General features: G+C 39.1%; 1 protein-coding gene across 11 annotated transcripts in view; it reads left to right on the top strand.

Annotated features, from left to right (window-relative positions):
• The window catches only part of THRB (thyroid hormone receptor beta), a 156,388-nt gene extending 135,472 nt beyond the window's left edge, over positions 1-20,916 (top strand). For all 11 annotated transcript variants that reach the window (XM_063154534.1, XM_063154516.1, XM_063154507.1 and 8 more), the window contains 6 exons: positions 1,184-1,284; positions 5,098-5,245; positions 6,643-6,848; positions 9,599-9,745; positions 13,784-14,042; positions 15,485-20,916. In XM_063154534.1, the coding sequence (XP_063010604.1) occupies positions 1,184-1,284; positions 5,098-5,245; positions 6,643-6,848; positions 9,599-9,745; positions 13,784-14,042; positions 15,485-15,726 (1,103 nt within the window). In that variant the 3' untranslated portion in view covers positions 15,727-20,916. The remainder of the gene's footprint in view (positions 1-1,183; positions 1,285-5,097; positions 5,246-6,642; positions 6,849-9,598; positions 9,746-13,783; positions 14,043-15,484) is intronic.
• The last annotated feature ends 221 nt before the right edge of the window (positions 20,917-21,137 follow it).

Genomic DNA, 21,137 nt, shown 5'->3' with positions numbered 1-21,137 from the left:
AAGGTTGTGGAGTCTCCATCCCTGGAGATACTCAAAAGCTGTCTGGGCATGGGCCTGGACAGCTGGCCCTGTGTTGAGCAGGGGTGTTGGAGTAGTTGACCTCCAGAAGTGGCTTCCAACTTCAGCCATTGTGGGACCCTGTTTATGTTTATTACTCCAATATTTTTGGAGTAATATTTATTACTCCACTAATCTTACATAGTTATACATATAGGTCCACTTTCCTCTCTCCCCTCAAAGGGAGTCTGAGATGTCTATGTTACGTCTTCACAGTGAGATTTTTCAGAAGGTAAAGTTACAAACTATAACTCCATTAGTTATGAGTCATGGAAACATTGATTTTGAAAGCTTTGTATTTTACCCTGTTAAAAAGTTGTCTCTGGTTACAATTACTTTTTGCTTGCCATCAGTATTGTTTTGGTTTTTTGCTCAAATTGAAAATATGTTTGTGTTTTCAAAACAAATGTCATTGTGGGAAAAGAACCAAGCATTGCCAATTTTTTTCACAGCAGGAATATTTTCACTGGCTGGATCTGGTAAACCACTTCTGAAGAGAAAATGTCATTCTAACACATACGTGTACACACTCACACATACACACATATTTGACTGTCCACATATTTTGCTTTAAATTCAGGCTACATTAAATGTTCCTGTGGAACACATCCAGGTCAGGCATGATCAATAAAACTTGGTCTATATGTCACTTGTACCTTTCTGCTTTGAAATAAACCATCTGTCAGTAAATATTTCTTACTACCAAGCCCCCCAGTCACACTGAAACCTGGGGTCTCATCTACAGTATACAAGTATATTGAGGTTTTTTTCTGATATATAGAACAGAAACATACTGTATGCATTCACTGCCATTTTATTGTTTCACATCAAATCTTTTGAAGTAATGAATATTTTCTGATGTAGGATTTCACTCAGGAGAGAGAAATCATGTTCCAGCTTTTCCCTCTTGACCAGTAGACACTGAATCAGTCTGAAGAATAGAAAATCTTGTAGGCTGTGTTTAAGTCTGTAACAGTACAAACTTTTATTCAGGAAATTCGGTGAGTTCAGAAGTATGTCACTGGCAGACAAGATCTGTGGTGGATTTTAATGCAATCTTTTTATATCACATGTATTATATAAATTTGTATGGAGTTTACACGCCACATCCTCTTTTTCTTTGCAGGGTACATACCCAGTTACTTAGACAAGGATGAGCTATGTGTAGTATGCGGGGACAAAGCCACCGGATACCATTATCGCTGCATCACTTGCGAAGGTTGCAAGGTAAATGGCATGGTGGGAAAGTGGGAATCAGAAATAGCTCTCCAGCTCCTCCATTATACAGACTTCCTGAACTGTGCTGTCAAAGCAAATAAAGACAGATTAGAAGCTAATAAGAACATCCAGTACTGATGATAAGCCGCATCTGACCATGCTGCTGCTCTTCATATGCATAAGGAATATAGTTGGTTTTTGCCGTGTTTGCTTTTGAAAAGAAAACAAGAAATTTAGACTGGTGTTGCTGCTGTTTAACAGTTAGCTTTTGAATTTGCATTTTTTAATGTTTCTTTAGCCATGTTCTCAGCCAGGGTACAGCAGCATGTTCCCAGCTACTCCACTGAAGCTGTTTATGCAATAGCTAAGGTTCTGCTTATGGCCATGAGATTAACAGTGTTCCAGTGCCTCTCACCATCCCTGTGAAGAAGCAAAAATCAAAATCCTTTCCACATGCTCATATTACAGTAACATCCATCAATTTGGGAAGCATTGACACCCAATTAAAATAGTTTCAAAAAGATTTTGACTTCTTTAACTTAAGCACATTGAAATGTGCTTGCAGCCCTAAAATGCATCTCCAAGACTACATGCAAAATTAAATTTAAAAAGAGATTGCTTTGGGCAAGTAAATAAAAAAATGGAGTAACACAATCAGACACATCTTACATGATTTCACTGCCATGAATTTGCCTGAATAGCTTGAGATTCTGTAAGAAAGCTATTCTTTCCTGCAGAAAGTAAAAAAAAAAATTGTTTTTCTAAACAAATGGGACCACACATGTCTTGGGCTGGTGTCATGAGACTAAGCCATGAAAGTCTCATTTTATTCACCCACAAAGTCTGGAACATTTGGATATGATATTTTGGGTTTGGATTGGCTTTAGAGCTCCTCATTGCAGTAACTCTTGTGTTGAAGTAGTTCTTTTGGTTGTACATCATTTCCCTAAGTTACATTTATGAAATGAACAGAGACCTAAATATCCTATGTATAGCAGATTCATGGTAATACTCATAATGGCTTTATACATATACTTACATACAATGTATAATGTATATATGTATAATGTAATGTATAATGTATATATATCTTTATATCTTTATATATATATATCTTTAAAAAGAACTATGGAGCTGCACAAGTGGTTCTTACACATTTGCATCCTGAATACCAGATAACAATACATAACATGTATGGATGCAACCTAATTCAGATATAATGGGAAGCAAAGAGCGCTGGGGCATTATGAAGTAGACTTAGCTCCCAGCTGAACAGCTGTATCTGTTGCGAGTTTTCCTGCTAAGATTTTCATTACTTCAAGTCAAGTAGTTCTTTTTATGCCTGCCAGCTATTTTAGAGACATATCATACAAATTTGCTTTTATCTTCACATACAGTTCTTCTGTCTGATGTACAATTTAAAACAATGTTTATGCGCACAAGGACCTGAGATAACAATTTGCAAAAAGTAATTATTTTCTTGAAGGAGCTGCATACACGTTTCAAGCTGTATGATATATCAACAAAGTTATATGTTTTATCAATACACAATATATATAATAAATTTTCAATTAATTTGATGTTTACTAGTTGCTTCCACTCAATGTCGCTTTAGTTTTGTAACAAGCATAATCAAGGCTGACAACCAAAGATTTGCTTTGGCAAGTGCTTTCATGAACTTCATTCTCACACATGATTTCTGAAGAGTAAATTGTGAGGAATTTAAACACAAATAAATGAGCTGTGAGGTCTGACATCACTGAAATGCTTTTCCTGACTTTACCCATTGCATCTACTGCTATATAGGTGTGTAGCAAAGGAGTTTAGAAGGAGTTGCTCCCTACTATACAATGTGCTTTCTTTTATTGATGAGAATAACGCTTCTGTGGTGAAGTGTTTGGACAGATATAGAGAGCAGCTTCCTTAACATCTAGCTGGAGATGAACAAAGAAGGATTTTTGCAATTTTTTTCTGAAAAATGCAAAGAAATGAGAAGGTGAAATGGGCTGTCTCAGCAGAGGTGATTGAGACCCTTGCCAACATAAAGCTACAGCTGCATTAAGTCCTGTGCAAGGTTCAGAAAGCAGAAGTTCACTTGCTGAGATTCATTAGAGATTTTTCTATCTCTTGTTTCATAACTATTGATAACCCTGTGACCCTGGTTGTCCAGAGCCATCTTAGGTCTTCAGGAAGGGGTGGAGCAGATCCTGTCTCTAGGAATTCATCACAGGGTTGAGAACAGAACCTAAACTGGGTGTTCAGTAGATGAGAGTTTGAGACTTATTCCAACCCCCACATAAGGATATCTTGCCTGTGATTTCCCAGATTTTATCTTAACACAACTGGTCCCAGTCTTGCAAAGGCTCCCACACAAGCTTTATGCCACTCAGTTTAATTAACATTTCAGGTCTTACCATAATTAAGGAAGAAAGAGTTGTACTCTTAGCTCAAGCTGAACCTCGTAAGATAAAACTCTAATGAGGACAAGGCTCTTCATTGTTTTCACAGGAGTTAGGAGTACAAGCTGAAATGCAGCCTTATCTGTACATGTTAATTCAACACTTTGTGTTAAAAGAAATTGCGCACTGCTGTAAGATTTTACTGGGTATTATTTAACATGATTTAAAAACAGACCTTTCGCCTACTGAAGTGAAGAGACTATTCATTAGACAAAATCCCAGCTGAAGAGACTATTCACAAGGTAAAATCTCACTTGAATTTTGCCATTGTTTTGACTAAAACCAAAGCCATTCTGAACAGCCTCAGTCGAACAGGACCTGAGTGTCAGTGTGTTGTCTGTGTCAAGGTAATCCTGAGCTGCATTGCTGAATCTAGACAGTCTCAAATAATGATGAAACTTGAAATTGAAGTCTAAATTTTCTGCTTTACAGCCTATCTTGTTCATATCTTTCAGTCTTGGGGAGTTTATCCAGCCCCTTGCAAAAGTCAGTGAGAAAAGTCATTTTGGAATTAAAACCAGGATTTTGTCCATAATGTTTAGAGATAACTTTTGTCTGATTTCATTACTTACAGCAATGTTTTATGGGGCGTTTGAATGAGTGAATTCAGTGGGATTGCATCAGTTCATATGGTCTTAGGATCTGTTTAAATTTGCAAGATATATCTGTATTATGACTAGATAGATAGATAGACCACCATCATGAATCTTTGGTCATCATGGGGCTTTTGGGGCTTTTGAAATTCTGTGGTAAATACAAATTAAATCTGCTTTTCAGAAATACAAATAATTTATAAATTAGGGATCCTTTGAGTTTAGAACCAAACTCAAAGATTGTGTAGACTGTATTTGAAAAATCTTTTTCTTGCCCAGATTTTGTTGGTTATTTGGCTTTTCTGGAAATAAAGAAGTGGAACTGTTTGTCCTCAATCCTTTAATAGCACAAACACACCACCATTCTTACTATTTGCAGAAGCTGCTTTTTAATTAAGACTATGTGTATGCCTTTCAATATCCTTCAAAATGATTACAGAATTTGAAAAGGGGCTCAAAAAATACTTAATATGCAAAAAAAATAACAGTTAAAAAAATATGACTACAAGAAGACATGTACATAGTATTTGTGTCTCAAGACAGCACTACTTGCACTTTTACTTATCTAAGATCTCTATGTTTTTAATTGTTAAGGAAAATCAAGAGAAATGCCATACACTATAAAACTGGTTTGAGAGCTTTGAGAATTTTTGGGAATGAAGTTTGTTATCTTGCATAGTTAGGTACATGCCTAACAAATCAAGCAGTTCCCAATTTTTAAAAATTACTCAGTGCTAATGCTTTCCAATGTACTTATTTCTTGCACCTAGGGTTTTTTTAGAAGAACCATTCAGAAGAACCTCCATCCAACCTATTCCTGTAAATATGAAGGAAAATGTGTGATAGACAAAGTAACAAGAAATCAGTGCCAGGAATGTCGCTTCAAAAAATGTATCTTTGTTGGCATGGCAACAGATTGTAAGTATATTTTACTGGATTTTCTTTATTTTATTTTTTTTCAGTGTCTCTGTTTGCCTAAAGTATGTTGATTGATGAAGCTTGTTAAAGTAAAGTAGAACTGCCAGCCCTTTTCTGGATTTAATAATACCAGGGAATCGCACTCGTTGCATTAAGCCACTTTCACAGGGTTGTAATTTTTTGTTTATCCTTCATCAGGGTGCACCTTCTCCCGGCCTTACCAAGCTGAGTAACAATAGGAATGCTCACTATTTGGAGGAGAGGAGGGAGAAATGCATCTGGATGGACACTTCTCTTGAGATAAAAACATCTTGTTTAGAAAATTCTGGAGGATGTGAAATTGAATGTCATTGTATGAGTCATCCTGCAGTTGTTTGTTTTATTTTTAGCCCTGAAGAAGTTATCTGCTGCAAAGATTTTGAGTCTTTTCTAAAGAACTAGAAAATATGGCTGTAAGATTAATCCTTAGGGGTCTTCTTTTCCTGCCATTGCACAGGGATTTACACCAATAACTTCAATTACTGCAAATGGGAAGAAATCATGTAAAGCCCCCCAGAATTCATATAAATCCCCTTGTGCCTTCATGGTTGTTGCCAGTGCAATCCTTTGCAGAAGAACTGACAGGAAAACAGGCCCAGTAAACAACAGAAGAATAGTCTAACTTAGTATTTTCATTGTTAATGTAATGTATAACTGTTCCCTCTGTCTAGAGGGAAATAGAATAAAGGGGACGTTTTCATTGTGGCCAGGTAGGACCTTCGGGGAAGGGGCTGGATACCAGTGAAGTGATGAGCAGAGAGCCCTGGGACCTGTGTATCTGGAGTCACTGGAAGTAATGGGGCTCTACAGGAACACCACTTGTGGGGATCAGGGAAAGAGCCAAAGGCATGTTGGCATGTTTGTGTCATGCTTCAGGCAGATGAGCCTTCTGTGAATAAGTGCTCCCACTTTCTTTGATCCATGTTACCTTCTGCTGGCATCCAAGTACATTTTCTGCACTTCAGAGCAGTGAGTGTGAGAGCATGCTGATAGGGACAAAGAAAACAGAAGTGCATCTTTCCCAGTATGGATTACTCCAAGTCCATTATAGGAGCACTTGGATACCTCACAAAGCTTTTGCATATTACTTTTATTGGTGGAACAACCCCTTGAGGGCAATGGCAGTATACAAAGCATTACCAGTATGGTAAGTCACTCTTTGCTACCCAGGCTTCTGAGAAAATGAAGTTTGAAGGGCGAAGTAAGAGAACAGTCTCAACTGTGGGTCTTGCCAAGGCACTTCCTTACTGATTAGTTAAGGTGTTTGTAAGCAACTGGTACCTCAAGCATGCAAAAGACCAAAGTTCTGACAGTCTTATGAACTTCCTGCCATTTTTGTATGCTTTTTCCCCTGCTAGTGGTGTTGGATGACAGCAAGAGGTTGGCAAAGAGGAAGCTGATAGAAGAAAATCGAGAGAAGAGACGTCGGGAAGAGCTGCAGAAAACCATTGGGCACAAACCAGAGCCAACAGATGAGGAATGGGAGCTCATCAAAATTGTTACTGAAGCACATGTGGCTACCAATGCACAAGGAAGCCACTGGAAGCAGAAAAGGAAATTTCTGGTAAGGGCTGTAGCCTTATACACTGCTCTTAGAGCCAGGTTCTGTTATTTCTTCTGTGGTGCCTTCCCAGCATTGCAACCCCAAAGAGATTTTATTGCCAGTGTACTGATGCTTGTGAAAAAAGGGTGATTTTGCGTAGTTATTACTTCATTTTTCGTGCCTGAACCTCAGTGTTTGATCAGACCATGTATTTCAAAAGATAAACAGTGTGTTGCTATGTTAAGGCTTACTCAGCTTGATACTTTTATTGTGCTGTGATAAGGAAAAGTAGAAAAATTGTTTCTCTCCTTACTGAGAGCAGAAGCAGTCTATAATACATACTGTATTTTTTAATATATTCTATCTAGAGATAGTTGTCTTTATTAGGGACTATCATAAAACATATTGAAAGTGTTAAAACAATATAAAGTTCTAGATGAAAGCTGATACTTTTGGTTAATAACTCAGGGGTTTTGCCTCTTTTGGTTAATGGTGAATACAGTACTGAAAATAAATTAGGCAAGGAAAATTAATTTCAGTGAGAACAGGATGATACATACACTATACCATTGGGGTTGCAGCCTACAAAATAACTTGGATTTTCATCCTATTACTAAGGGTCAGAAAATAAATGTTGATTTATGATGCTCGAGCTTAAAAAAGGATTTATTTGATTTTTCTAAATCGATTTTTAACAGAAATAAGTGCAGAATGCAAAATGCTTCTACCACACAAAAGAGGGATTAGAGACTGCATTTCAGAAATACACAGGAGTCTTTAACAGTCAGGGTATACTAAATCAGATAGAGCACACTCATCTTTTTGCAAGCCCAGGTTCCTACTGCGTAATTCACCATGGGAATTTCAACTCACTGTTGAATTGCTCAGAGAAATTACGTATTCAGGACAGCTGATCTCTTTCATAATGTTGGGGTTTTTTTAATGCCAGTGACACCATCTATATTTCTATATGAAAGGCTTGTGTTCATAGGCTCCACAGTCAGGAAACCACAGCCAGTCATCACTGGCAAGAACCAAGAGAGCACTTTCCAGGGGTGTTGCAGAGCAAGGTGTGAGCAGACCAAGAAGCACGTGCAGTCGTACTTTTGGTTGATTAGACAGGAGTGCTGTTCTTCAGGTATCAGCTAGTTTGGGATAAAACCTAGGGAGCTGGAGGTTGGGGCTGGGAATGAGCTGTTGAAGAGCAGGAGAAGCTGACAGTCTGCCCCAGGAGTTATGGATCTGTCCTTATGTGGCTGAGGCTGGTTCTTTGACAACAGGGACTTCATTGGGGTCCACCTTACCTCTTCTCCTGTTGAGTTAGGTGGAAGGGGCTCCCCTCCAGCGTGTTAGCTTTAGCTGGCTCTCCTGACTTCCTTTGCCTTTCCCAACAAAATGCTGTGCTCTTCCTTTTTCTCCATAACAATGGTTTGCGTGAGTTTAAGCATTTGGTCTTTTTTGCTTGGAAGGGATGAAGTTTGTTTATCATGAGCACACAGACAATGTGGTTTAGTTACCCAAGATTCAGGGAGGGAGAGAGCCTAGAAATGAGTTTATTTGAGTTTTTTAGTAGGAACCATCAGATAATTGAGCCCAGTCTTCTTCATTGTTCCTTTACAATTGGTGCTTGCTTTATTAACACATTGCTGAGTTTTTTTCTTATAAGAAGTTAGATTTGGATTTAGATTAGTTACAGAAGGATCTTTTATGATGTGTTTCTTTTAAAAAGTCGTTGAACACAAGTTTTTATTACAGACAGCACTTTCAGCACCTCCAGTGTTTAAGTGTCTTATATAAATGTCATGGGGCCCATCAGTCTTAAAGGTCTGTGTCTCTGGATTTTATCTAGTTTTTGACCTTAATGTGAACAGAATGAAATTTCTTCATGGTGTTTGGTAGGTGTTTGTAATTGCAAAGCCGCACTTCAAAAAAAAAACCAGCTTTGATATGCCTGTTTTTAAAAGACATGGTAACATTGACCAGCTGCACAAAAAACAAGTGAACAAGTTCAAGTGCAGTTGGAATAAAAACCATTCATTACAGATTCTGCTTGAAACTATTTCATTGTACATCCCTATTGAAATTTTCAAACAAAATTTTACACAGATAAGTTCAAATTCCATTTACATTATCCAGGGTACCTTTAGGTTAGCCTGTTCTTTCTTGCTCTTAAGTTGTTTTAGCTTTGCACATAAGTCGTTTTAGCCTTTTGGAAACTGGCCTTGGCAATTGCCTGGGGGATGCTGTGTGATACCTGGCAATCTGTTCTGGGGAGGCTTTCTGAGCTTTGAGTGGGTGAAAGAGCTTAATTCTGCGAAGCATGCAGCATCTTCTCAGGGGTAACATGTCTCCTCAACTCTCTTTGCTTTTAGGGAAACTTGAGAGCTTTCAGCTGAGAGTTTTCCTGTAAGGAAAAGCGTGCCTATGTTTTTAAGCAAAAGATGTATGTGCTGCACCCATAAAATACATAGATACAGACACAAGGAAGAAACTGTGTGCACAACAGCCAGCTGTCCACAAAGAATGGGTAGAAGCATACCAGTCACCCATTTCTCTGTGCAGTCACCTCTTTCACAATGAAAATGAATTCACACATTTGTATACCTTAGAAATGAATTCACATTTTGTGACGTAAGCGGACTTCACTTATAAAGCAAATAGCGTTGCTTTTTATTTTAGCGCCTCTGCCATACCAAGCAGGACTTTTTGGAGTATAAAATAGTTGCTCTAAGACAGACTGCTCCTTTAAATGTCTTTGTTTATATCCTTAGCCAGAAGATATTGGGCAGGCACCAATAGTTAATGCCCCAGAAGGTGGGAAAGTGGATTTAGAAGCCTTCAGCCAGTTTACAAAAATTATCACACCAGCGATTACAAGAGTGGTGGATTTTGCCAAAAAGTTGCCTATGTTTTGTGAGGTAAGAAGACTTTCTTGCACTCCTCATTTATATGCCTGTTGTTAAAAACTACTCAAAATACTCTGGCATGGAACTTAAAAATTCAGTTTGCCTAAAATTAAAAAATTAAAGACACTCAAAATTAATGGGACTAGAATAATCTGTATTTTCATTAATTTTCTTTTTCCTGTGATTGCTTAAATCCTGAGTTTGTTAATCTAGAAGTCATTGTGGTTCATTAGGGATTCCGATATGTCTTTAGAGGTGGCCTTGAACAAAGCAAATTAACAAAAAGATACTGTCTAGAAGCATTGCTGATATGTTTAATAAAATCTTCCAGCACATGGTCCCCTATGTATCTTCTGGTTCCTTGGCAGGTACAGTATTGTGGAGTTAGGTCTAGACAGTAAAAAATTCATGAAATTCAGTAAAGCACCCCTGTCCAGGAGTGGCACTTGCCTCGTTGGGTTTCCTAGGCTTGGTTTTCCTAAATGGGGAGGTTGTGCATAAAAGTGTCTGTGAAAGCAATGGATTGTCATTCCAAGTAGATACTCATAGGTAAATATACAGTAAATAGACTCAAAGGCTTGGTTGCACATAAGGAATACAGAGGCCTTAATCTGATCTCATTTGTACCAAGGTATCATTTTTATTGAAGGACCAGATGCAATGGCTGATTATATTTTTTTTCCTCCAATTTAATAAATGGTATCAGAACTGCAGCCTGAAATAATATTTCAGTCTTAATAATCTAAATAATTTTCAAAGAATCATAGAAAGGTTTGTGCTGGAAGGGACCTTAGAAATCATCCAGTTCCAACCCCCTGCCATCAGCAGGAACACCTTCCATTTCATCCTTTGAGGTCAACACCCTACCAGAAAGGAAGGGTAATGCAGCCATCAAATTTTACTGTGGCTGGCATCTTTTTTTTAAAGTCATTCAGGGAGTGCTATATATGTTCTCTGGCAAGTACAGAACAAGAAGAGGTAAATATCAATAGTAGTCTCAGTGTAAATATCTCACCCTGGCCAGCCTCTGCATTGGTTATCAGCCATCAGTCAAGGAAGCATGAAATGTAGCCAAGCATGAAGATTTTAAAATACAAGGAATATGTCCGTAGCTCATGAGCATTTAGTGTCTGAGGGAATCAGTCTCCTCTGATGTGGCATTTGTTGGTGGGAAGTTGCAGTGACATACCAAGGTAGTCTTTTTAATTTAGAAAGCTCTGCCAGTCACACACAGACCTCAGTGCCCATCTGACATCTCCTACCCCTCCTGGCTACCATGGACCCCCTTGTGTCAGAGCTAGGCAGGAAGCATGGATGAAGAAGTCAAGGCATTGTTGAGCATGACATCTCTTTTTATGTGGCTCAGCTGGACAGGCTTTGTTTGCAGCTGAGCACTGTGTAACCCTGACACCTGCCCAGACACAGCAAGATCTGATGGCTGGGTGAGGGACAACTCCTCATGAACACAAAGGAGTAGGACAGCTGTCCTCCGAGTTGTCATATAGCACTTCCTGTGGCATGAAGAAAATGACAAATGTTTGCTTCTTTTTGAAGGGGCACCCTCCTGTTAACTTTGTTTCCATTATGATTTTTAATCCATACCTTTTTCTTAGAAGCAACACTGTGTGGGCTGTAGATTTTTTACAGGAAAAAACACTTCTTTCTTCCATAGGATCTGCAGAGCATTTAAACATTAACTCAGTGCATAATTCCAGAAGCTGAGAATGCAGTAAATCTCTATGAAAGTAGGACATGACAGGGAACAACCATGGCCACTTATATTTTCATAAGGCTACTTTTCCTTCTTTTTCACATCTTTGGACACATGTAGAAGCCAGCAAAGCACTGAGTGCCCAGCTTAGCTTGTGTGCACCCATTGTCCCCTGCCTCAAACCAAGTGTCCAATCTCAGACTAATCAAAGTATAAGGAAAACTTGATTTGCTTCTCAGCATTTCTCCTGTTGTTTCTTTCCTGCTTTTCTTTCTGCTTAGAAGATGAAGATTGAGGAGAATGTAATAAATTTAAAGTGGGTTTTAAATGTCAAGGCATCAGTGGTTCTACAGTGGGTGAAGCTGTATGAATACTCTTTGAGGTCACTCAGCTCAGCTCAATTCCACAGTGCTGCATTGCACATGTCCTGCAGAGGTGAGCCCTTCAGGTTCCTGCCTTGTGCCTTTTCTCCCTCCAGAGAGAGAGGAAAGGACAACACATGGCAGAGTTTCAGTCACATTTATTGATCCTGCTACTGGAAGATGCTCTGGTGGCAACACTCAAGTGATGAATGTAGGTAGCATTAAAATCAGCACAGCTGGGAGTAGAACTGATGTTCAAGCCTCCTGTCTCTAGTAACTCCTGCTACTGGCAGATAAGACCTGAGGCTTGGCGTCTGTGAAACAGGTGTCCCATGTATCCTTCAGAATTAGAAAAGCAGGTGAAAGACAGGTGTGGTCAGACTGCCTCTACCATAAAGAAGTTTTAAGAAGGATCAAGTAGAAAGAATTGAATTCATTTCATGGCTCACTAATTAAACAGCTGAAGCATCACAAAATATCTTCTCTACTGTTACCTATTTCTTTTCTACTATTCTTCCTACTGTTTAGAAGCTTGGTGGTTTTTTTTCAATTCTCTTTTCTTGTCCCTTCTCTCTGCCTTTCTTTCATGTTCTTTTTTTCGCTTCCATTGCTTTTTCCAGTATCTCTTCATGGTTCCTCTCACAAATCTATTCTCATTTTATTTTTTTTAAAACTTTATTTCTTTCCCTTCTTCAGTCTCTGCTGCCAAACAGTGGAATTGTCATTGGGTAGCAAGACTTCTGCTGTGCCTGTGCAGTCTTCCTCACACTGCTGCTGAGCTGAGGGTCATCTGTAGGGAAACTGATTTGCTCTGAACAGGATGAGTCAATTTTCTTGTGTATTAAACACTTCACACCTGGAGCTGGCATTGCTGGAAAAGTAGCTGCATGACTCAACTCATTTCCTGACCATGACTAGCTCTGTGCTTAAAACTCTGCTCCAACAGGGAACTGCTTTCCACTTGCATTAGGTAGCTCTGCATCATTTCCCACCAAATCAGTGCACTTGCTTTGCAAGTACACCGTTGCCATGTAAACCTATTGTTCAGGGGGGGTTCATTTTTGAATTGCAAAACAGGTAAATATAATAATTTTATAAAAATCAAAAATAAATGGCTTTTTGCCTCCTTTCAAGCCAAGCAGAAGTGTGTTGCTCTTTCATATGTGGGACCATTGCTGTTCGCTTACAGTCTCAAAACAGTCTTGGTGGGGTTTTGTTATTGTTAAATAACCTATGAAAACATAAGGACATTCTTTATAGAACATGTTCTGCTCACGTGTCAGCATCCTGATTATAGTCTGTAAATACAGAACCTTTGGGCAGCTTGCCTTTGTTAATGGCATGGAAAAGTCACATGCCCTGAAGATCACAGTTTATGCTCCAGCATAAAAGCTGTAGCTATACCATAGATTTTCTGTCTGTCCAGCAATAGTGCAGGGAGAACAGCCTTACTAGATTAAGTCTAGATTAATAAATTCTCTGTTGTTAAAATGGGCAGTGAGAATTTCTGCTCCACTGATTGAGGTATATCCTGTAGATATAAATATTTGTTTAAAACACAGTCCACTCTTACAGACCCTCCCAAATGTCTTTCCTTTCCTCTGGTCAGGTAAGAAATAAGTATGGCTGATAGTGAATTTAACTGGGATGGCTGAGGTTTGCACCAGCCCCACTTATGGTTTATTCTCCTATGATAAGTTGTAAGCTGAAGGAGCCAACAGCTGTGTTATTGCTAGATTTCCCAAGGGTGTGTGGAGATGCTAACCAGGGAATGTTAACCTGCTGGCAGTTCCTGAAAGCAGGAATGCAGGTCCTGGGGGTTTGTGCAGAGCAGCATGTTTGGAGGGGAGCTGCACTATGCAGGGCAGCGTCCTGGGCTGTGAACTGCAACTTTGGGCTCATGGATCTACTGTAGCTGTAAAAGCCACTCAGTCTGACAAACATGTATTTTTTCTTTGCCATTTATAATTTCTGCAGCTGCCATGTGAAGACCAGATCATCCTTCTGAAAGGGTGCTGTATGGAGATCATGTCCCTCCGAGCAGCAGTTCGCTATGACCCCGAGAGTGAGACTTTAACACTGAATGGGGAGATGGCAGTGACAAGGGGCCAGCTGAAAAATGGGGGTCTTGGCGTAGTGTCTGATGCCATTTTTGACCTGGGCATGTCTCTTTCTTCATTTAACCTGGATGACACCGAGGTTGCCCTTCTTCAGGCTGTTCTGCTCATGTCATCAGGTGAGAACAGAAATATATTGGGATCCAAACAATTTTGAAACTCTTTGGTCTTTGTCACAAGCCTCTTTATAAAGAAACAAGATAGGTTAGATCTTGTAGTGCTGACTAGAGTAATGTGAGAGAAATTTTCTCTCAAAACCCCAGTGACTTATTTTGGTAAGCATCATAAAAAAAATTCAGGGTGTTCAGAGAGGTGCACATAAAACTGGTTTTGGTAACACACCTTACTCATTTTGGTGCTTGGGAATGAGCCAGGGGTGATCATCAAGAAGAAATCAGTTCTGATTCTGAGCCAGTTTGCCTTAAATGAAAAATGGATAATTTAGCAACACTGGTCCTTATGATAAGTTCCCTCTTCCCCCAAGCAATGTCGTGCACTGGCCATTCATACACATTCCACCAGTCTTATATGTTCAGTTTGACTTGCCCTCCTGTTTTCCTAATTAACAGCACCAGTGCTTCCTAATGGGCATTTACAAGCTGTGCTGCTTCCTTACACTGGGACCATTTGCAACTGGTCATGATACAAAAGCAGCACAGACAATTTCCTATGATTTCCAAAGAGTTTCTAACCTTCTCAATTGGAGTATGTTTTCATATCTGCTTCCAGTGATTGTGCCAGCCCAAAGAGGAAATTCCATTCTTGGGCAGTGGTAGATCTGGCAAGATTTTATTTTAAGATGCTTTGAAGATTGGGCACTGGATAACAATACACAATCAGTGATTTACAAGCATTAACTGCATCTGAGATAAAAAGATTTCCACATTAATCACAACACAGCACTTCATTCTTCCGATCAAAACATTTTGATTTCTTTTTTAGGTCCCTACACAATGATATGGGAGCAGGGTTTTCAAAAGCTAATTCAAAAATTACCTGCTTTCCCAGAGGTGTCTCCTGAGAAGTGATGTGAAAGGGGCTTTCCCAGTCCCCATCTGGGTGCAAGTTGAGACAGCCAGAATTTCAGCCTTTGTTGTTCCTTGATGCTCCATAACAGCCCACCTGGGATCAAAGCATGATCAAACCATTAGTCAGATTGTAGAAAACCAGATAGAAAGGAACTGTAATTTAGATACCTGACAAGGATTTTTTTTGTTTCTTTATTAGTTGTTTTATAGAAAAATGTAGATAGAATCCTTAGCTGCAATCAGGGATCTGATGTTCTAGTCACTGTAAGGAAACACTTCCCAAATGGCTACACTCTGTGTAAGTGTGTGTAAGTGAGCAAAGCAGGCATTAGATGAAGAAAGGAAGGATTATCTTCTTCTTTTAACAGGCATAGTACTAGCAAGTGAGTTGGCTGGAGTGAAAGGAGTGAAAGTCCCTGGTCTCTCTCCTTTCTTTCCTAGCATCAGAATCATCCTGTTTTTCCTGATTCATGATCAGGCATTTGTTAAAGCAAATATGTAAGAATGATAATTCTGCTGCTTTGTATCTGCAGATCGCCCAGGCCTTGTTTGTGTTGAGAGAATAGAAAAGTGTCAAGAGGGTTTCCTCCTGGCATTCGAACACTACATTAACTACAGAAAACACCATGTTGCACACTTTTGGCCAAAACTGCTGATGAAAGTGACAGACCTGCGAATGATCGGAGCCTGCCATGCCAGCCGCTTCCTGCACATGAAGGTGGAGTGCCCCACAGAACTGTTCCCTCCGTTGTTCCTGGAAGTGTTTGAGGATTAGAGACTGAAGTGGTTCTCCACACCCCGGTCGCACTACTGGCTGTCATTTCATCCCGTTGCCCAGCTCTTCTCACCTGTTTGTTCTTCTTCTTTCGTGGTCTTCTGTTTCTTGAGATGGGGCTGGGGTTTTGTTTGAGTTTTCTTTTGGGGTTGCTGGGGGCAGTTGTATACACATGGATGAAAACATCCCTTTAATGCGGGTACTTGTGACTATTGCAATTTGTTCTTCAGTCCTTTGATGTGAGTGCTTTGACAGCTTAACAGTGAAAATACGAACAGACCAATCTCATTCACCAGCATTTGCGTGGTCACCAGCTCACACCCATCATTGCCTGGAAAATAGGGGAGAGAGACTGAAGTGGCAGAAAAATAAATTTGCCTTCAAGTTGAAACAGCTTTTGTTAATTTGACCCTGACAATTCTGTCTTGTATTACTCCTTTTGCAGGGTACAATTCATAGTATGAAATTTCTGGTCTTTGTCATGGTTTCTATTGTAACAATGACCACTATGATCTAGAATCTTCATCATCATTATAGTCCCATCATTCTCTGAGGTTTTTTCCTGCAGATGCAGTTTAACTGGGCCCCATAAATCAAGTACTTAAGATAATGCAGTGTTAGAAGGGACTGAGTCTTGTTGTTTTTTTTTTTTTCCATGTGTATAAGATATTAAGATCTTCAGTTTCTAAATTTGGACTCCAGGTAACTTCACTGGAAGGTTTGTTGGAGCGAGGACAGAAATTTGATTCTCTGAGGTGCTCCTGATAGTGGAAGGGTCTGCTTTTTCTGAGGTGTGTGGAATATCTACCACTCTGAGGGAGAAGGCTCTCTGTCAGGATAGCAGGCAGTGTCTCAGAGTTAATTCAGGAAATGAGAGCTCACGGAATGACGACAAGGAGAATGGAACATATGAGGTGACCTTCAGATAGGACAGAAACCAACTGTGTTATTAACAACACTCAAGACTGTAGAGCTTTATCCCAGGAATACAAATAGTGTTGCTCAGCAGTAATCCTCTGTTTTATATATATATATAAAGTTTATATGCACCTATATATATAATTTTATATATATATAATTACAAATCTTCAGCAGATGTCTTAAACATATTTCCATATTTTTATCTTCTCTCTCTCTCTGACTCTGCCCTTTGTGTGTGTGCATGTGGATCAGCTGAGTTCTCCCTCCCTACAGGTATGTCTGTATGTGTTTCATTAGGCTAGATGCTCTCTTGATTCTTCTAATTTATTTCCACTAACTGCACTAGCAGGAACCAAACTGAGCAATGACAAAATGTCCTGCTGCCGAAGTCTGCAAGCCAGTACACACAGTCCTGGAATGTTTGGAGGCCAGTGATGAGGACATTGTAGGTAGAGGTTCCTCTCTGTCACCATCTCCATTCAGGGATGTTGTCCCTGGGTTTTATAAACTTGATATTAAATCATCCTCTGAATTTGTATGACACTTCTAAAACATCTTTCTCTTCTTCCTGGGAACTAGAGACTTAGTTCATGTTTTTTGCACTGCCTCATACCCTACATTCTTTCATGCTGTGCATTGATTTGTACCGGTTTCTTTCTCTGCTATTTATTGTCCCATTTGCCCAGCAAGTTGTGGGCATTGTTAGAGTGGATGTGTTGACTTTCAAAGCTCATGGCCCATATCTGAACCCATAGGTTATGTACTTATCCCCTCATAAAAACAGGATACTCAGGAAAACTAATAGATGGAACACGATATACGTGTGTCAGGAGTTAAACTTTTTCTACCCTTCTTTCCCTACATCATTGATAAAGCATTTGGAGTGCAATTGGGCACATTTTTAGGGATGTGGAATCTTGTTCTCTCTGTTGTTTGATACCATATGCACTTGTGATGAGCTGTGAGCACTAATGTTATCACTTAGGGGTTTTTTCTGTCAGAACATGAAACACATTGGGTTGTGTAGGAGTTTTTCTGCAGGTAGCAGTGAAGACACACCACTGGAGATTAATTCTTAAATATTTGGTGTAAAACCTCTTTTGTTGGCTGTGTTGGCTCCATCTTAAAGCGTGTTTCTAAACATCTCTATCCAAATTCCTTGTAGAGCACTGTCTTGGGGGCAAAGAGTCAGAAACTGCCTTTTTGGATAGGTGATTTGGAGTGACTTGATGGAGGACTTAGAGCATGTAGTAGGGAACTCAGAAAAGCAGCCAATCCCTTACTTGCACTGATGCCTTCACAATCTAGAAACAAAACAACACACTTTCGAGAAAATATTAATATAGCAAGGAATATAAAAGCAGAATTGGAGGCCTCCAGGTGCAAAGATGGCAAAATGCACATGTGATACAGGACTTCTGCAATTTTATGAGTTTAATAAATAAGCATATTAAACAATAGTGTCCAGTTAGAAGAGCATTTAGTTAAGTAATCCCCTGTTTCGGTTCTGCCCATTTGGAGTCCCTCCTGAGTTTCTAGTCCCATATTTATTATGACTAGGATACATGGTAAAAGGAAATAACACATCTTTGGCTAAAGAGGCAACACTAAATAACATTTCAGGAATGTAGCATAATATGTCTTAGAGGTTATTTTATTGATCTAAAACGTAGGGGAAAAGGGGTAGGAAAAGTACTTTACTTGGAGCTACAGCCATGTATCAGAAATCTACAGAGTTACAAATATATGACAAATACATGAAAAGCTTAGGCGTCTGTGCCTATGCCCGCAGTGGCTTGCAGAGGAAAGAGAAATGTGCATGTCTTTTGAAGCCCTGTTCTGCCATGGATCTGAGCATGGAATTCCTCCTGAAGCCAGTGCAAGTACTTCACCTGTTTACTTAATGTGAGCTTGAGTAGGCATTCAAGCTTTTGACTGTGCTGCAGGTGAGACCCAGGAGAGGAAGCATCACACCTCTTCTTCTTCCTAAATACCAACGCAGTTTGGAGCTGTGCTTAGTCAGGGTTCAGAAAATCAGGCCTCCTTCCTTAGGTGATTGAAGATGGACTGAAGTGCCTAAAATCAGGCAACCAACTTAGACAGTTCTGGCAGTGCTCTAAACAGAAAGGACATACATCAATATGTTTTTCTAGCTTTTCAGGTTAAGTTGGAGTCTGGCACTAATTAAGAGACTGAGTTAGTAGTATTCCCTAACTGAAAACTAAGGCCAAGCTCATAGTTGGACAGATTTGATGAACTGACATTTAATGGCCTCTGATCTCCTACCAGTCTTACTTTGTCTCATTTCCTTTCCTTTCCTCAGTATGACTTCTGATTTATGTGATCATGAGAGCAAAACTAACTGACCTTAGCTCTGCAAAGACATACTTCTAAATATCAGTGATCTCAAGCCATTGTGGGATTGAGCCCTGGACTGGCCACCTCAGTGGCAGACACCAATGCCACCGTTAGCCCCCTTTGCAGTACCTGGCCTTCTGAGTGAAATAACAAACTTGTGCGTTCCAGCGCAGTCCAGAGTCTTGTTTCTGCTGGTGCCACATGGCTCTCGTGTTTGCTTTGTGGTCTACATGTGGGTCTCACACAGAAGGTTTTTCCTCTCAAACCTGATTGTCACCATTCCTGGTATTGCCCTGAGTGACATGTGCATTTAGATACTCATTTCATGTGTAATCTCAGTTAAGTCGTGATATTTATTGTAACATATATAGTGTGTGCTAATGATTTTTGTTTACATTCTGCCAAAATATAGACCTTAGAGTTAGACCTCCCAGGTCCAAAATCATCTTTAAGCAGACTGCTTGCTTCTTCAGAGGCAGGTATGAGAAAGAGGAAAAAACTGTCCAGAAAGACCATTTATATCAGAAATCTGCCAAGAGAGGGCTGTTAATCACAAGCAGAGCATGTCATTGCTAGTGATGTATTTTTATGCTATGGAACTCTAATCTGTATGTGTCATATTGACTTCTTGCTGCATGAATCATAAATTTTAAAAATCAGTCTTACAGTTTTGAGATGTAGCCAGCATTCCTAAGGCTAAACCTTTTTCATTGACAGAATCAAAATCCACAACCAAGGAACGTTTTCCTCTCACTGTGAGAGCAATTGAAAGTGTTCAACATTTATCTTTTCACAAAGGAAGAGGCAACAGAACCTCTTAATGTGTCTTGTTATTGTGATCATCTGGAAATGATTGCCAGACATTTCCTTTTGATATAGTAATGAAGTGATCTGTATTTAAATTTTATAGAGAGAATTTTATTCTAGTGTGATAGAGATTTATTTTCCACTTAAAGACTCAAAACGGTGTGAGCACGTTTTTGGTTTGTTTTATTTTTTTTTTTTTTACTATGGTATATTTTTGCTTTAAAATTAAAAACAAAATAAAAAAAAAGGTTTGGCCTTATCACAAAGTTTTAGTATAGATGTTAGCAAACGCAAAGAGTATGCATTATTTGTGTGTATCCACATTGACTGATGTCGCCTTCAAAAAGCAATATTGTGCAGGTAATAAGTTGTTTGTGACTGTCCATTGCACAGTTTACCTTCTTTAAAAGCTAACCTTGTTTATGCACAAGACAATCAAATGTAAATCTACATCAGCACCCAGGTGTGGATTAAATTTATGTAAATTACTGAGCACAATGTAAAACATTAAAAGACACTTTATTTAATTACACATTTAATGTTGGTAAAGATAGTATCAGGGCATGAACTAGCTGACATACTGTAATTTCTTTTTCTCTTTTCCTACTTCCTTAGCTCTCTACAGTTTCAGTTTGCTCATAAATACATCAAATTAGTCATTCATTATTTTTTTTGAAGAGGAGGGTGGTTTGGGTTGTTTATTTGTTTTGATGAAGTCAGTTGGGAGGACTTACTACTTTGTCTATGAGGTTTGTGGGTTTTACTTATTTGGTTTATTTTTTTATATCAGTTTCATGCCCTGAGGGTAAGGCAAACATTACACCATACAGTAAAAAACAAAGTACCTTGGATGATGTATTTTTTTGCAAACAGTGTTAAGAGTTATGCTAGATTGGTAATATTTTTTCAGCCTAAAATATATTAAAAAAAATCTGTGATCACAAATGTTTTAAACTATCTAAAGAGAAAATTTGTATATTTGGGGAAGAAAATAATTTTTACATAGCTTTTGTATGCAGATATTAAAATGTAATTATGAATATAGTGGGCATAGATAACTGTGTAAGCTTGAATTCTAAAAAAGAAAAAGCTTATAACTGAAAAGTGGTCCTGGTGTCTCTGTCTCTTTGTTGCAGGCTCTTTTGTCAGCTCTGTCTCACGCTTCCAAACCACTGGAATGGGAAAAGTAGAACCTAGAGCACAATGTTTTATCAGCTATAACCTGTTCACATTTCTGTGCTTCTGCATCCCTTTCATCACCTACCTCATATCTTATCTCCTCTCCTCCCTTCCCTTGGGCAGCCAACCAAAGGTTTTCACTTCCT

The sequence above is a fragment of the Melospiza melodia genome, chromosome 1, assembly GCF_035770615.1.
Source record: "Melospiza melodia melodia isolate bMelMel2 chromosome 1, bMelMel2.pri, whole genome shotgun sequence".
NCBI lineage: Eukaryota > Metazoa > Chordata > Aves > Passeriformes > Passerellidae > Melospiza > Melospiza melodia.
Note: the sequence above shows the minus strand (reverse complement) of the source record. Positions and strands in the feature narration are given on the sequence as shown.